The sequence below is a fragment of the Bacidia gigantensis genome (assembly GCF_019456465.1).
Source record: "Bacidia gigantensis strain McMullin 20006 chromosome Unknown contig_295, whole genome shotgun sequence".
Taxonomy (NCBI): Eukaryota; Fungi; Ascomycota; class Lecanoromycetes; order Lecanorales; family Ramalinaceae; genus Bacidia; species Bacidia gigantensis.
Genome location: NW_025408608.1, coordinates 696,044 through 711,636, shown reverse-complemented (window position 1 = coordinate 711,636; position 15,593 = coordinate 696,044). Strand labels below are relative to the sequence as shown.

The window sequence follows — 15,593 nt, the reverse complement described above, 5'->3', positions numbered from 1 at the left end:
GACATTATCGGTGGTGGGCCGCTCGTTTTGATTGTTGGATAACGTTAGGTTAGGTGATGGGAGTACCTTGCTTCGTGCTAGCGGTGTCTGTGGGAGGCAGGGCGAAGGCTTTGCTCTGTTTGTGTTTTCGCAAAGCCGGCTGTGGTCTGTGATAAAGAAGCGGGTACGATTGTAGAGCAGTAACGGTAGCAGGTATAATGATGGCCAATGCTTTAGGCAGAATTTGAGATTTTGTGAGGAGTAAACGATAAGTAGAATAAGGAACGGCTCATACTTTTAGATAGAACGAAGATGGCAATTGCTTTAGAGCGTAGTGGGAGATAGACAATCTGAGACTATTCAAAGACATTGGTAATTAGAGTGAAAGAGACCGACGCATCAACTTTTCAGACAAGAAAATGCCACCTAATATTCTTGATTCGATTAACAGACAAAACAAAGCTAAATGACCCGAAGACCCCAAGAGTACCTATCCACGTAATTTGTAGCGAACGATCTGAGAAAGCGACTGGAACCATTTATCATAGCATGCGAATGAACAGGAATCTACCGGGGGTTGTCTTGTGTCGAGATATTGCCGTTGCACATCCAATGTTCTCCTTCCACTGTGCTTCCATTCACTTCTCCGAAACCAGTCCCAGATTCGTTTATAGCAGTGCAGCACCGAGTAGCGTAGAGACGAAGACAACACCGGCGCAGACGTAAGGACCCATCTCCATTGCGGGTACCCTGAGGGCAGAGCTTGCGCTGGAGCTGCTTGATTTGCCGCTGCTGCCACTGCTGCTGCTTGAGGTTCCAGAAGCAGTAGCCTTGCCAGACCCTGCGGAAGCAGTACCGGTCGATTCGGCACCATTGTCTTGTGATCCAGGTCCAGTGAGACCAAGACCCTTACCTGCACCATTCTTGAAGTAGTTTGAGGCCTTGGGTGGCATGGCAGGGAGGCCGTCATTTGCAACCAACCAAGTGGAGGACTGGGATGGACAGGTGCTAGCCTGGCCATTCATCTTGTAGCCACCATCACCACTTGGGTTGGGCGTCTTCGAGAAGGCGTTGGCCAGGGTCGTGAAATCATCAAGTTCCTGCGGGCTGCTCCCAGTGACATCCACGAGGCCGAATTTCGCCTGGATATCGGATCCCTCTTTACTGTATTCGTACACCAAGCCACCAGAATAGACGGCAGACATTTGGGTACCGTAAAGAGTTGCGATTTCTCCGAACTTACGGTCGGTCTTTGTGCAGCCATATTCTGAAAGGAAGATCGGGATTGAGTAATCACTGAAGTCCTTGACTTTCTGCTGCCAGGTGGAGGTGCTGAAGGTAGACGGGTCACACCAGGAGTAATCGTTAAAGGCGAAGAAGTCAGATCGTTCATCATCGGTCCCGCAGTTGAAGTAGTGGGCAGCCTCAAGACGGTTGTCGTCAATATCGGCAGCAGAGTAGCCAACTGGGACTGGGCGGTATTTTCTGTTTCCGATGTATTGCTTCATGTCACGGGTAACGGCCTTGACATAGGGCGCTGCGACTGAAGTCTTGACATTATTGATGACCTCGTTTCCTGAGAAGAACAGGAGAGTGTTGCTGTACTTCACGAACTCATCAATAGTCGCGAAGATATTTTGGAGGTAGGCGGAGTTGTAGGATTGGGCAGGCTTGTCCTGGCGAATGGAGTACTTGGGCGTGTTGACGTCCAGTGCCAAGTAAATACCGGCTTGCGACAGCATGTCCATGCACTCGTCGTGGCTCTTGCTGTTATCGACGGTGTAGATACGTACGGTGTTGATCTTCAGCTTCTGGAATTCGGCAATATCGCGCTTGCAGACTTCTGTGTCGGCGATTGGATCTACAGCATCTGAAGAACCACCGGGCTGATAATCAACACCACGAATGTAGAATCTCGAGCTGCCAGCGAAGAAAGCTGGGTCATATGATTAGTGTTGGTTCTCCAGAATTTATTCTCATAGCGTCATACCATTGCCCTTGACAGTCACTTCTGGTAAGGAGGTTGCTCGCTTGGAGAAGGGTGTCAAGAAAGCTGCAGGGAGGATGTGTGCAAGAGCAGATGAAGCATAAAGAGCGACGGCAACCGGTGCTGAGCCGCTGATTCCCTTCATTATGATTGATTCGAGGTATTATGGGAAGTGATCGTGAGAGTTGTGGTTGATTAGGGGATTCGCGGTAGACTGTTTATGTCAAGCGAATGAGGCTGTTAAGCTGAATTAGTAAGGATAGAGAAACGAGAGTCCGGTCTATCGCCAAAAGAGTGGAGCGAATAGACGTGACAGCGAAAAGAAGACAGTAACAAAGAGGGTGGTGGTGGTGGTCGACGGGGGTTGGATGAAGAGAGGAATTGAGGAATCGAGAGTCGAGGGCGGGAGGATTTTAGAAAATGATGGATCTCAGGGGTTCGGGCTTGGCGGCTATAGAATACGGCCTGCCTGAGGGGAGGCCCTTTGCCCCCCTTGTTTGGTATTCGTCTGGCCAATTTCCTTCAGATTGTGCGCTAAAAGGCTTGATCAGCATCCCTAGACTCCTAGAGAACTAGGAACGAAGACAGTAGTACATCGTATTTTTGGTGCAAAGTACGAGATCCACTCACCTCTTGGCTCATTAAACTAGGCGATCGAAAGACCACTTTCTGCTTTTTGGAGGTTTGTATTATTTATGGCCAACAATATTGCATGATTGTTGCTAACTGGAAGGATGCAGAAAGGTTGATGATGAGAGAACAACTTTATGCAGTCTGTTGCCAGCCGTGGAGTTTCTACTGTTTGGCGTTGTCACATCAACCAACTCGACGACCAATCATCCTTTAGCATCCTTTTTCAACCTCTCCATATCGTTGTACACGGCAACATAGGTTGATAAGCAGCTGAAAGATGTCTTAGGCACCCCACGAACTTACTCCGTACCATTGTTATTGCGTGAGCGACTCAACTATTGGGACTTGACTTCTTGGCAACTGTTCTGTGGAAAGATGCTCCAATATGCTGGTGAATATCTCGCTAGAGTATTGTGAACGACTAGGCCTGAATCAATTGTCATCATCTGGTATGAAATCGAGAGAATTAGTTAGGGCCCAGAGCTATGAAATTCAAGTCCTCAGGAGGTTTCTCGGAGGGATCATTAATCCCCCCTAACCCAACGACCGTTCGTCCAAAGACATATACCCAAGAACCCGTTGCCTCTATGATCCGTCTATATGGGTATGTGTCGCTAACCGCAGGTCATCATCATGTGCGTCATTAAGTCATCATGTCCGCTCAACCTTCATGCCAAAGGATAATAGTGCATGAAAGGCGGCGTGCTGTAAGGACTCCCCCATCGCTGACAGCAGCGCTGAGAGTCCCACTACTATTGCTCGAAGTCTCTTGCTTGATGTATACTTCCCCTCCCATTGTTGTGTTGATCCCTTTCATCACTGCCCCCGAGAGGCCATTATATCCCGTCATCTGGGCGAGCCCTTGAATGGCTCCAAGCTGTCCAAATGCAGGGCCACCCACGCCAATTCCGACTGCTGCTCTGCTAACCAAAGCAGGTGGCAGCTGAGTAGCAATAGCGGGTAGACTGTCTCGGATCTTTGCTATTATAAGGGGCAAGAAACGCCCTTCGCCGCCACGAAGCGTCGAAATGAGGCTCAGTAGTTGGTGGAGATAATGTTGTGAGCCTGCACCATCAGAAGGAAGGTTTGGGACACAGGACATGACGTCAACCAAAGTGCATGCGACATCGAATATCTTCTCAATCTATGGAGTCCGCTATCAGTCCCGGCGAACCATAAATTGTACAGAAGTGTGTGCTTACCAGCCCTTTGCCATGTACCTCCATTGACTGCACGGACAATCGGCTAGTATCATCAACCAAGTCTCGGGCTATTTCGATCGGATATTTAAATGTCATTGAGGCATCCTGTGATGTCGAAGATAGGAAGCCATTCGTGATAGAGAGCTGCCATACCATGGTCCGAAGCCACTGCTGCGACGTCCGTAGGTCTGCTGCTTGACTTTCAGTCGTATCTAGAACATCGGGCAGAGCGTTCGTCAGTTGCTGCTGGAGTTGCGCAATCCAAGATGCAGAGCAGTCGTTCCTTGTTTTATTCCACAAACCAATGAATGTGTCGTCGAATGGGCGGTAGAGTTTCACCAGGTAAATGAAGCCAGCTATTGACGATGAACCATCCCGTCCGATGGTTGGAAGGTCGATTGTGGCATGAAGATCGAGTGGTTTGTGCTTCTGCAAAGCATATGCTCTATTGACAAAATGATCAGCGCTAGTGCCTTTGCAAGTGGGTGCCTCTCCTAGGTCTTGCAGGCAAAACTTAGACAGACACACCTTTCGGTGACAAAGAGCAACCAAAACAGTCGCCTGTTGCGTGCACTTTCCGCAGCATCACCGTATTGGTGGTACGTGCTTTCATCCTGCATATCCAAATTGTGTGCTAGCGCGGTTGCCTCCCGAAGATCATGCCAACCAATATTGTGTTTGTTCAAACCAAAGCAGCAACCAAACAAGAAGAACGAGGTGATAATTGTGTGTATCGTGGGATTCTCCTTGTACCGAATCGCATTTCTCACTCGCCTGCACTCTTCCATCAAGGCCGCACCCATCTTAGGGTTGGTGACTGAGCCGCTAGGCTCTTCCATTAGTGAGTGGAAATGTAAGGCAATGCCGGGTTGGATGAGCATAAAGGCGCAAAGGGCTGCCACGAGGCAATAACCCTCTATCGACTGGTCTATGCCTCTGACAATGCTGCGGAATTGATCCTGATCCAGTATCGGAGTAGTATGATACATATGAGCGAAGAAGAAATCGGCACAGGCATCGATGAGGTCGGGAGTCAGGATGCCGGGACTGGGGGTATAGGAGGGAGACCCAGGAGGGCTTCGAATTGTGTATCCACCGTTCTTGATTTCAGTCTGCTTTTGTGTTTCTCTGAGCTCCGAGATGACCTTGGCCCGGGAGCCTTTAGGCCCCTTCTTCTGCGGTATGGCATCGTACGTGCAGCTCAGGCCTGCCTGACTGCAATTCCCACAAGGTTGGCGGCTGTTACAGCGTACCTATGTGGAAACAAAGTTAGAATGGAAATTGAGTTTCGGATTCTAGGAGGATTACCTTGCGTCTATGGCAAGCGTCACAAGCACGCTTCGAGGGAGGAGAAGTGATCGACATGAGGCCCTGGGTGGAGCAGCAGATACTGAGTGAGGCCGAACCAGGTGTTATTGATATGTGACAACATGGCGCAGGGCGTCACCCTTTGATATAATCTCAGCCTAGCTAACGCCATGAGGAAGATTTCTCTGGTACCTCGCAGGACACGGCACCGGCGTTTGGTGGTAGCGGTGCCTTCCACCCATCCACTACACGAAGGCATTGGCGGGAATCGCTACGAGGCGCCAAGAATCACGATCCGTGACTTCACGGGGCCCATGGGGGTGCTAGACATGCGTTCCCGCTGCTCTCTGACGCAACAATGAGCCATCTCGCGCTGGAACGGCTCTGCAAGAGTCCCCAATAATGATGGATCAAGCAAGTTTTCGCGTGCCACGCAGGGGAAATGGCCAATGGTCTGGAAATAGACCAAGGGAAGAGCCGGAGAAGAAACCTCAAGAGGCAAGGGAACTGCGGAAAAGTTTCCCCTGTGTTCTGACCATGCCAGCTGAGGAATAGCAGCTTTTGCCAGAGCTTCTAGAAGCCTGTCCAGAACGCTCCAGGATCACGCATCTGGGGCGGGCTTATGGTACGTGAGACTCGCACACAACCATCGCAAGAAGCCAAGTGTGGTCTGCGGTTGGTAACGCAAGGCTGAAGACCCTCCACGACGTTTGTGGCGTCCTAGAGGCTCCCGGCTGTCAGCAATCCAGTATTTCTTGCGAGCCTAGAACACAGCAAAGACGAGGGTGCTAAGACTTGGTGGAGGTTGCAACCCTGCACGCCACGTTGGCGGCTTGATGCCCTCTGCACCCTGATCTCTTTCTTAGAATAGCTGTATTCACGATTGGTCCCGTCGTAATCTGCCATTCCGACTGCCAGACTGAATTGCGCGAATTTGAGTCCCAACAAGTTGTGCTGATAGAATAAACAAACTTCCGGTATATAAGCATCAGCGCGCCAGTATGCTTATTTCCTGAACGCGCCACAAACTACTGCCGTACGTACGACAGCTCAGCTGCCTTGACCTCCTTCTGGCCGGATATTGCATGCCTCGCAGACAGGTTGGCTGAAAATCTCTGCTGTGTTCAGGCAAGACTTTGAATCTCGATTCGACAGACCATTAGGGTCACATCGTGCCTTTAGCGTAACCACTTGCATTCTCTAGAATCTCTATGTAGTCGCAACTTGCATAATCCTGTGGATTTTTATGTACACGGCCGTGATAATGATGTCTGCTTGTTGCTTCGTTGCATGCCCACCTTTCCATATTGAGAACCCACAAGGCCTTCCGAGTTAGACTACCAGCATTGCTAACTCAGCTTTTGCCAATGGCTTTCCGCGCATTTGTGGGAAGTACAAACGAGGCTGAATGGATATCTTTGTTGTAGTATTTGAGATACTTCTCTTCCTCTTGCGCGGTCCAACTTCGTACTGGATGCTTCACGTCCCTCGAAGGGTCTTTGGTGGCGATGAGGAAGCCAATCGAGCCTGAGGGATAGGTCGGCGTGTTAGCCCATCCCCATTCGACAACCGGAAAAATCTGCTTGCAGGTCTTCTTCAAGTCCTCCACGAATTCAAGGTTGTTCCAAAAGCTCTCAGCTATAGCAAATTTAGTTAAGCTTGGGTCTGGAGGGAGTTGCAAAATAAGATGGATAGGACGAACAACCTTGACTAGAAATAACCCCGCCTTCTGTGAGGGCATTGTACAGATCCTGAAAGTACGGCGCTTCGAACAATGCTTTGGCAGGGCCCACTGGATCGCTACTGTCTGTTATGATTACATCATACTCGTTCTTCTTTCTCTTCACAAACTCCATGCCATTGTCAATGAACACATTCGCTTTCGGATTGTCAAGACCTGCAGCCATGCCTGGTAGACATTCTCGCGATATTTTGATGACGTCCTCGTCTATCTCGCAAAGGTCTGCCTGCTCAACGCTGGGGTGCTTGAAAATCTCTCGAAGCACTCCACCGTCTCCGCCACCGACGACGAGGACTTTCCGTGGATTTGGATGAGACATCATGGCCAGGTTTGTAATCATCTCTTGATAGCTGCGCACGTAGCTTAGCCCACAGCTCTTCAGTCGGACGATTTGCGTGCATACGCGTGTTCATCATTCTCAACGCACTGTATACAGCCGTCCAAGATCAAGACTCTCCCATGCTCCGTAGATTCACCCCATATAATTTCTTGGAACTTAGACTGCTTTTTGCCAACCGTCTCCGGTTTTATGCGAATGCTTGTCGCCATTCCCGGCCATTGCTCATTCTCCTCTCTAAACCAGTAGACATACCCAGAAGCGGTATCTACCTTCTGGAGGAGAGGATGCTCTACCGGCATTGTGAAGATGGACGTTGGGCTGTGTGCAGAAGGGAAAAGGGTCGGCTGAAGGCTAAATGGGAGGTGTGCAAAGGCTCTGGGTCGGGCGATTTTGAGAGTAAGAGTGGGATGAAGCTGTTATGCATGGGCAACGTTGTCGCGATCGCTTAGAGTCTGTGTGACTTCAGATTAGACGTCTGGCAATATTTGAAACATCTCCGTCACGAATCGTCAGACTGCTCAAGATAGTGAGGTGAATAGCCGTCTACAACACTAACAGCACCATTATACACTACAGATTTTCATTGCACAGATCAACTGTACGAAATTACAAATTTCACGAGGTGCTTTTCTCCAGGAACTCAGACAAGCTGAAGCCCATGATGAAAAGGAAGTTCGCGTCAATCGGTGGCAGTGTAAGACCGATGACACTGTGCTCGAGAACATGTGCAAGCACAGAGGATCAAGAGCTAGTTACAAAAATAAGTATAATCTTCGATTGATCCCGTAGGATCATTTCAGAGATTAAACTGAAAAGAACAGATACTACACTTGATCTAAGCCAAAAGGCAAAGAGAGCTAAGGAAAAAAGAAAAGAAGATCAAATCGCGGGACCTTTGAAATATATACCCTCTAGGTGGGGCCAGGCTCCAGCAGCTCAGTACCTACCCGGCGATCGGAACAAACATAATTTATCTCCAAGCGAGTTATGAGTGGAGCTTTCAGAAAGCCAGAGGCCAGAAGCAAAAGGGTTGTCAAATAATGCTCGAATGGATAAATCTTCGCGGACAAAGAACTTGGAAGTTTAGTATACATCACGAATCGTCAAAATGTTTTGTGATAGCTTGCGGATTGTCTATCTGAGATCCTGCGGCGGAGGCGACGTCTAGACCTTCAAATCGTTAGGATTACGATTTCTCTTTGTACGAGCCACTACATTCGACGCATTCACATGAATTAGCCCTTTGCCAATTTTGAAGAAGGTGTGACTAGCTGTCTTTTGAGTCGTAATGACCAGCGGCCTGCAAATGCCTTCCCTTTCAAGGTAAGCGTTCCGGGATGCCGCCTGTGGACGTCATGCATAAACAAAACACTTTTCAAGCGCTGGGCTCTACACCATTGCATGTATTCTACATCACACTTCAATCGACATAGCAATGGCGGTCACTACCAAAGCGACGATTGCCTCCTTTGGGGGCAAGCTTCTAAAGCTCTCCCACAATGCCTCTACTACCTCCTGCGAAATGAATTTCAATCTCTACCTTCCTCCACAGGTGACCAAGAATTCTCTCTACCATGCCCCATTACTCATCTACCTAGCCGGTCTAACTTGCACTGGTGATAATGGCGCGGAGAAGGGCTTCTTCCAACATGCAGCCAGCCAGAAAGGCATAGCCGTTCTCTATCCTGATACGAGTCCTCGAGGACTCAAGATCCAGGGAGAGGATGATGCATATGACTTTGGCAGCGGAGCGGGCTTTTATGTGGATGCTACGAAGGAGCCTTGGAGTAAGGGGTACAAGATGTACAGCTACATCACGGAAGAGCTGCCAAAGACAGTCTTTGAAGCGTTCAAGCAAATAGATGGGAATCGAGTCTCATTACTTGGACACAGCATGGGTGGTCATGGAGCTTTGACGCTGGTGAGTGACCTTGATACAGGTGCTTACCTCTAGTATGAGTGGCTGATCGATGGTAGTATTTGAAAAATCCCGGAAAGTATAAGAGCGTGTCTGCATTCGCACCTATCGCGAATCCAACAAAGTGTCCTTGGGGTGAGAAGGCCTTCAAAGGATACTTTGGAGACGACGAGATGGCGAAGTGGGCAGAGCATGATGCGACAGAGCTTGTCAAGAAGTGGTCTGGAGCCCCACTGGACATCCTCGTCGACGTAGTCAGTATTATAGCAGTCCTCTGTGATTGATCCAGACTGATCCATTTGCTCTAGGGAACTGCCGACAATTTTTACAAGCAGGGCCAGTTGTTACCGGAAAACTTCATCAAAGCCGCAGAGGGGAAAGGAGATGTCAACGTGAGATGGCAGGATGGTTATGATCATAGCTACTTCACCATGGCAAGCTTTGCAGACGACCATGTTCTGCATGCAGCTAAATATTTACTGGCGTAAGTCATGAACAAATGGAGTCGATAGGGGCTGAAGGGTGTACATAGAACTAGGCCAAGATTATGAATGTGAATGAGTGCAAATGAGGTGATGTATATTCAATGTCAAGGGCAGCATCCTCCTTAGAAAGTACCCCTAAAGCAATACCTTGGCGCAACCCTAAAACTAGTGCACTTCAAACGCTAAGGCCTGGCCTAAGATTTAAATGCTCGAACGCCGCTACACAAGCTCCGATATTTTTCGTCGCACAAGCATTGTTCGTGCCGTTTATCTTCTTAAATCTATGCTTACCACCACATTCTCCTAATGGCGAAAGAGAAACCGATAGATCCAGAGCGCGCCGCGCGAAAAGCCGAAAAGAAGGCCCGCAAAGAAGGCAAAAGCTCAGAAACAAACGGTGTTACAAAAGTCAAGAAAGAGAAGAAAGTAAGAAGTGATGCGATTGAAGTCGACGCCGATAACATACGGAGCACAACCAATGCATTGGTTGTGCTGGAAGCGCAAAATTCGGGCAGTGTAGTGGTCAAGGAAGACGACGACATGAACATGGAAGTTACAGTGAAAACGCAGCCTCTCTTGGGAGCTTTAGTGCCGTTCGCGCAACCACTGGCGGACGAGAAGACGGGGAAGAAGGTGTTTAAGACTGTGAAGAAGGGTTTGCCTGTGTCCTTTCTCTTCACCACCGCGCAAAGATTGACTGTTGTGTGCGATCTAGCGATCAAAGCCTCCTGCCTCAAACGCGGCGTAAAAGAAGTCGTCAAAGCTTTGCGCCTATCTGCCGTTCCTGCTCCCTCGTCGACCACGCCCTCTCCTTATGTCTGTATACTCGCAGCTGATATATCACCCATGGACGTTATAAGCCATATTCCTGTGCTCTGTGAGGATCACGGCATCCCTTATATCTTTGTGACGTCGAGGCTGGAGCTAGGGGCAGCGGGGCAGACAAAGAGGCCAACGAGTGTGGTGTTGATAATGCAGGAGAAGACTAAGTCGAAGAAGAAGAAGGAAGCTGAAGAGGGAAAGGAGGGGAAGGAGGGGAAGGAGGGGAAGAATGGCAAAGAAGGGAAAGAAGGAAAGGAGAATCAAGAGAATTGGGCAGATGTATATGACGACTTCTTGAAGGTGGTTGTCAAAGCTGGGAGAGGAGTCAAGATATGAAAGCTCTTTGGCAGTTGAGGATTGCTACTATGTCCGGAAGGTATCGGAGAAATCTTGCTTTGGACGGTCCGAATATGTGACGATATTGCCACGGAGATGATGGCCGAAGATCCATCTCCAAGGCTCTCAAATTGGTGGAAGACAATTAGATACCCCTTGCGATATACAAAATTGCAAACTCAAACTCGAACTCGAGAAAGGTTATCATCATTTGAAGTTATCATATCAAGCAGATCATGTACCATTTGCATTCCTCTGGTATTTCCGCATGTGCTTTAGACGGCACTCTGACTCGTTGCAGCTCAGTTATCTACAAATTTTGATCATCTGACAAGGCGCCATACTGTCCCTCGTCGCTCTTTCCACCTTGTCTCGGGGCCGTCGACCCAGAACTCTGCTGCGTCATCCTCTGGAAATCATTCTCAGCTCTCCTACCGGGGTCATTTTCCGACCCAATCTCAGCATCCTGAGTACTTGGTCCTTTGAAATCTTCCTCGGAGCCCTCAGAGATGTTCGAACCCTTGACTTTGTTGGAATTAAACGGCTGCGTTACACTTGACACGTAACCGGGCGCTGTGTCCTCACGCCCGCTCGCACTGCCTCCAGAGCCGGTGGTTGACGAAGAGTAATTTTGACCGGAAGTGGATCGCTCGTTGCTGTTGTTACCTTCACCAACATAATTGCTGCTTGGGTCTTCTGAGCCAGAGAGTCCTGCACCGGTCCCCGAAGGATTTGAATCTCGGTTCTCTTCAAAAGCTCCACCTGAACCTGCAGACTCTGCGGCGAGTGAGACGGCGAGTGAGTCTGATGTTACTGCTCCTGCACCTTCTTGCTTTGAGTACTGTTTGCTCTCGGGATCGGATGTGACCTATCACGCTGTCAAATCCGTCGATTGAAAGTTGAGCAGGATGATTTGTGAACGTCACGGGCAATATAGGCAGAATGTTACAAACCTTCTTAGAAGCACTGAGGCCTCCCACGGGGGTACCTTGCATATCCATGATGGCGTGGACGTTGAGCAAGGGAAATCCGAAATATTCTCTGATCTTGGCTATGAGGTTCGATAGTATGAAGATTGTTGGTCTATAATTTGCACCAGATTCTACAAAGTCAGCTATGTAACTTGGGAGACGTTCGATTCATCGAAACAGTGATGTCATTTGCCACATGAGCTGTCAACCATTTGGAGAGGGTCGTGTACGAGGCAGAGGTGGGGTAGACCTGGGGTCCCTGCATAGATCAAGTACCAATCTATGGCATGACTTGGAAGGTGCGGTCCATCATGTGAACCCCTTTTCTATGAATGAGGGTTATCATTTTTCGTGAGCAAGGCTTTCTGCCTTAGAGCGTTCTGCACTCAATTTCTATGTTGCAAATTGCTAATTATCAAAGTCATACAAGGGAATCATCTTTTGAGAGCATCTTTTGGCAAACCATCTAGATTGTCGTGTCCTTGCCTCCCAACGCTACCTGGTGCTCCGGTCTCTTTGTTGAATGTCTCCCCATCAGTACGTGCTCCGCTGTCACTTGTAGCGGGCCCTCGAAGCCCTGCACTGCTCCCACCGCCATATGATACGTCACTTTGTATACCACCAGAGCCAACATTGACCGTAGATGGGTCATTGCTGTTCCAGTCCGAAGCTACGGGTGGATCGTCAGGTAGCGGAAGATTGGACCGGCGCTCTTCAATGATATCGGCTTTACTTTTCTGATTTTGATCAACGACAGACTGTGTCTCAATGTCAGCAACTTTAATGATCAAGTTGAGGAGACGTGCATGCCTTCAATTGTGACGGCTCGGATTCAGAGGGCACATTTCCATCGTTCTTTTGGGATACCTCGGACTCTGCCTTTCGAATGTCTTCCTTGGTAGTGTGAAAGGTGTTTTCAGACATGATGATAGTGATATATGAGTTTTGTCCGCAAAGTCTTATGTCTTGTTCTGCGAAATGATGAGTTCAGCTTTCGAATTTATTTTGTGTGACCTGAGGGTTGGTGTGTTTGAAGGTTGCCGCGCCAAATTATAGGCGCGAATTAGAGGGCACGGCAGCTTTATAGAGCCAGCCCGCGGGCTGCTCTCCCAGGCACCCCTCCTTAAAACGCCCCTTGGAATTGGACTTGGCGCGGCAACCTTCAACCACACCAACCCTCGGACGTAGGCAAACAGCGGCAATGAATTGGCAGCTTCTGCCGAGACACCTCTTATTGGCTTACCATTTCGCCGCATTTCAGGCGTAAACAAGGAATGGAGTGCAGCTCCTTGCCCACACACCACGCCTTAATAGCTTTCACCTGCGCGACCATCTTCAAAGGCTCTATACACTAGTAGATACATGCAATGGAAGCCGTCGCCCCTTCCGTTGGCACTTCTGAGCAGCAGCCGCCGCGCTCACCTTCTCCGGAACAGAAGGCACCTATATCTCAAGAACCAGGCCCACGCGCGCAAGCCTTGAACAATATATTCACGACCGCGCTCAGTCATACCACTTCCACGTGCTCCTACGCGCATTTTTCCTCTTGCTTCCCAACTGCTGCGCGGTATAATAAGCCCTTGCTAGAGAGTGTATGGCGGCAAGTGCAGAATATGGTCGAAAGCCGATCCCGACGGGAGTTCGAGCAAATACTCTTGGAGAAAGATGTTGTAAAGGACTTGAATGACCTGGATAAGTTGATTGGCGAGGCGAAAGTCAGAAAGGAGAGGGCAGAACCAGCCCTAGAGCAGCCGTATGTGCTTAATTGAATCCAAGATGAAGTTCTGATACGTTCAATATCATGCTAATGGAGACAAGCAGGCTACATGAAGTTCCTCCCACACAGCTTTTTCTAGCGCACCTTGCCCCATCTTTACAAGGAGCTACGACCCAACTGGAAGCTGAGCTGGAAGGGCTGCAGCGAGAAAATGATGCACTAATAGAGAAGATGAAGGGACAGGAGGAGGAGGTCGAGGCCTTGGTACAAGGACTGGAGGCTGGGATAAAAGATCTCGGAAACACTAATGAGATAATGGACGAAGCTGTCGAAGACGGTACGATAAGACAGGAGGCTCGGGAGATCCACTCGGAAGTTGCACGACGGAGAGGGGAAACCAAAAGTAGGCTATGAATGCTTGCAGTGTTCTTCATGACGGCATATTCCAGATCAGCCTCTGATATTCACGTGTCATGTAGGGTGAGTGAAGTGCGCGGCAAGATACGCTCTGCTGTTGCGCGCTCGTCCTAAAAACCAACGGCTGGATTGAGAATCTCTTCGATGCTAGACCAGGTCTTTTGACTTAAAAGTCGTTGTTCTTTCATGCTCTGCAACTTTTGTCTTGTATCAAGCGGCTTGCCCTGCAGAAGGGCAAGCAAATCTTCAGGTCGGCCTTGTAAGCCCGCAACCAGAGCCAACTTTACCCCTACTTCTATTTTGTCGTCCATATCTTCTGGATCAGAAAGATCGTTCGACATAACCTTGTCAGCGGCTCCATAAAAGACAGCAGCGTTTTGGATCAGTGTCGTCCGGCTCTGGCTGGCCAGGGCGTAATTGAACGGCTCATCGGCTAAACGGGCTCTGAGGAGCTCACAGTCGCCTCGAGAAAGGTGAATGCGAGCAAGATTTGGTAATCGGTGGAGCCTCGATGCATTCGTGTACTCATCTAAGCTTTTAGTGATATGCTTCCACCGCAAGCGATTCACCGTTTCCAGCCCCTCACTGGGGATTGCCGAATGCAGCAACCGCTCCTCAACAGCAGCGTCAAAATCAATGTTTGCGTCGGCTACTATCGAGAGATACTGGACATCAGCGTTCAACCCTGGCGAGTGTTCTACCTCTCCGATGGCCTGATTGAATTCGTGCTCAAAAACTTCAAGATTGGTGGTTGAGGTCCGGAATCGTGCACATGCAAGGGCGGCAACAAATGCTGTTCGTATCACTGAAATCTCCGCTTCCTTCTCGGAATTTGACGAATACTTCAGAATCTTCGGTTCGAGGTAATCCAGATAGCTCGACTCTATAAGGCGTACCTCCTTCCTACTACTGCCTGACTGGACGCTGCAGAGAGCCTTCAAGGTTTCAAGCTGCGCCTTGCAGGTGTCCAGGAGAGTCTCTATGGTCACCGGCTCCTCGACAGAATACCAGCTATCTGGTTGTGCATCCTGGGCGTCGGTATCCTCATCTAGATGCTGCTCTTCATGATTCTCATCACTGGCCGCAGATGTCACTGGGGATGAAAAAGCCTGCTGCGTGAGCGTGTATTGTTCTTCCTGCTTTGTCAGACATATTTGGAAGCAACTCAGCGACTCGTGGAAGAATTTTGAGGCTTCTTCTCTTCTCTCTGTTACCTCACCTTCCTGCTCATCAATGATTGTCTCTGCTAGACTAGAATACACCTGAGCAAGATTACTGCCGCCAGAGTTTTAGTATGTGCAAATGGCATGAACGAGGTATGATGAACACACAACAAGGCGTCTGGATTTCCCTCGTTGAGCCTTAGCGCGACAATATGGGATTCTGCGGCTACTTTCAAGAGCTGCAGCAAGGGATCGGGCAACTGCGCAAGAAGGCGAGGCTGTTGCGTGATCTCATACTGAAGATGGGCTCTACCATGCTCAGCGAAGCTTCTCACCACGGTTGCACCTCGTCTCACTTATTGAAGGCAAGATCAAATGAGTGCGGGAATTTCTGGAAACCCTCGTCATACATATCAATTGCTTTACTGAAGAATCTCAGAGCTTTGGCCGCGTCTCCGGCACGCCATTTCTCGCCTCTCTCCTCTAGATCGACGCCCTCTACTCACAATTACCCATCGTAATCAACCAATCACTGCCATGTGATGGATTCACTACCTTCAAGAAAGTTATCTGG

General features: G+C 49.3%; 8 protein-coding genes across 8 annotated transcripts; 3 read left to right on the top strand and 5 right to left on the bottom strand.

The window, feature by feature from the left end:
* Positions 1 to 647: 647 nt before the first annotated feature.
* GEL1 (beta-glucanosyltransferase) lies at positions 648 to 2,111 on the bottom strand (the record flags this gene model as incomplete). The annotated part of the gene is made up of 2 exons (XM_044816767.1): positions 648 to 1,915; positions 1,970 to 2,111. The coding sequence occupies 2 exons, from the start codon at positions 2,109 to 2,111 to the stop codon at positions 648 to 650; spliced, it is 1,410 nt and encodes a 469-aa protein (XP_044666132.1).
* A 1,149-nt stretch (positions 2,112 to 3,260) lies between these two features.
* On the bottom strand, positions 3,261 to 7,489 carry KY384_008277 (uncharacterized protein; the record flags this gene model as incomplete). The annotated part of the gene is made up of 6 exons (XM_044816766.1): positions 3,261 to 3,734; positions 3,802 to 4,246; positions 4,330 to 5,016; positions 6,510 to 6,747; positions 6,812 to 7,200; positions 7,254 to 7,489. 6 exons carry the CDS (start codon positions 7,487 to 7,489, stop codon positions 3,261 to 3,263), a joined length of 2,469 nt encoding a protein of 822 aa, XP_044666131.1.
* A 1,136-nt stretch (positions 7,490 to 8,625) lies between these two features.
* On the top strand, positions 8,626 to 9,596 carry KY384_008276 (uncharacterized protein; the record flags this gene model as incomplete). The annotated part of the gene is made up of 3 exons (XM_044816765.1): positions 8,626 to 9,111; positions 9,168 to 9,362; positions 9,417 to 9,596. The coding sequence occupies 3 exons, from the start codon at positions 8,626 to 8,628 to the stop codon at positions 9,594 to 9,596; spliced, it is 861 nt and encodes a 286-aa protein (XP_044666130.1).
* A 303-nt stretch (positions 9,597 to 9,899) lies between these two features.
* Positions 9,900 to 10,751, top strand: KY384_008275 (uncharacterized protein; the record flags this gene model as incomplete). Its single annotated transcript, XM_044816764.1, has 1 exon — positions 9,900 to 10,751. The coding sequence occupies one exon, from the start codon at positions 9,900 to 9,902 to the stop codon at positions 10,749 to 10,751; it is 852 nt and encodes a 283-aa protein (XP_044666129.1).
* Positions 10,752 to 11,061: 310 nt separating this feature from the next.
* On the bottom strand, positions 11,062 to 11,752 carry KY384_008274 (uncharacterized protein; the record flags this gene model as incomplete). The annotated part of the gene is made up of 2 exons (XM_044816763.1): positions 11,062 to 11,619; positions 11,705 to 11,752. 2 exons carry the CDS (start codon positions 11,750 to 11,752, stop codon positions 11,062 to 11,064), a joined length of 606 nt encoding a protein of 201 aa, XP_044666128.1.
* A 404-nt stretch (positions 11,753 to 12,156) lies between these two features.
* On the bottom strand, positions 12,157 to 12,530 carry KY384_008273 (uncharacterized protein; the record flags this gene model as incomplete). The annotated part of the gene is made up of 2 exons (XM_044816762.1): positions 12,157 to 12,480; positions 12,525 to 12,530. 2 exons carry the CDS (start codon positions 12,528 to 12,530, stop codon positions 12,157 to 12,159), a joined length of 330 nt encoding a protein of 109 aa, XP_044666127.1.
* Positions 12,531 to 13,089: 559 nt separating this feature from the next.
* KY384_008272 (uncharacterized protein) lies at positions 13,090 to 13,853 on the top strand (the record flags this gene model as incomplete). The annotated part of the gene is made up of 2 exons (XM_044816761.1): positions 13,090 to 13,475; positions 13,544 to 13,853. 2 exons carry the CDS (start codon positions 13,090 to 13,092, stop codon positions 13,851 to 13,853), a joined length of 696 nt encoding a protein of 231 aa, XP_044666126.1.
* A 113-nt stretch (positions 13,854 to 13,966) lies between these two features.
* On the bottom strand, positions 13,967 to 15,314 carry KY384_008271 (uncharacterized protein; the record flags this gene model as incomplete). Its single annotated transcript, XM_044816760.1, has 2 exons — positions 13,967 to 15,102; positions 15,281 to 15,314. The coding sequence occupies 2 exons, from the start codon at positions 15,312 to 15,314 to the stop codon at positions 13,967 to 13,969; spliced, it is 1,170 nt and encodes a 389-aa protein (XP_044666125.1).
* Positions 15,315 to 15,593: the final 279 nt, after the last annotated feature.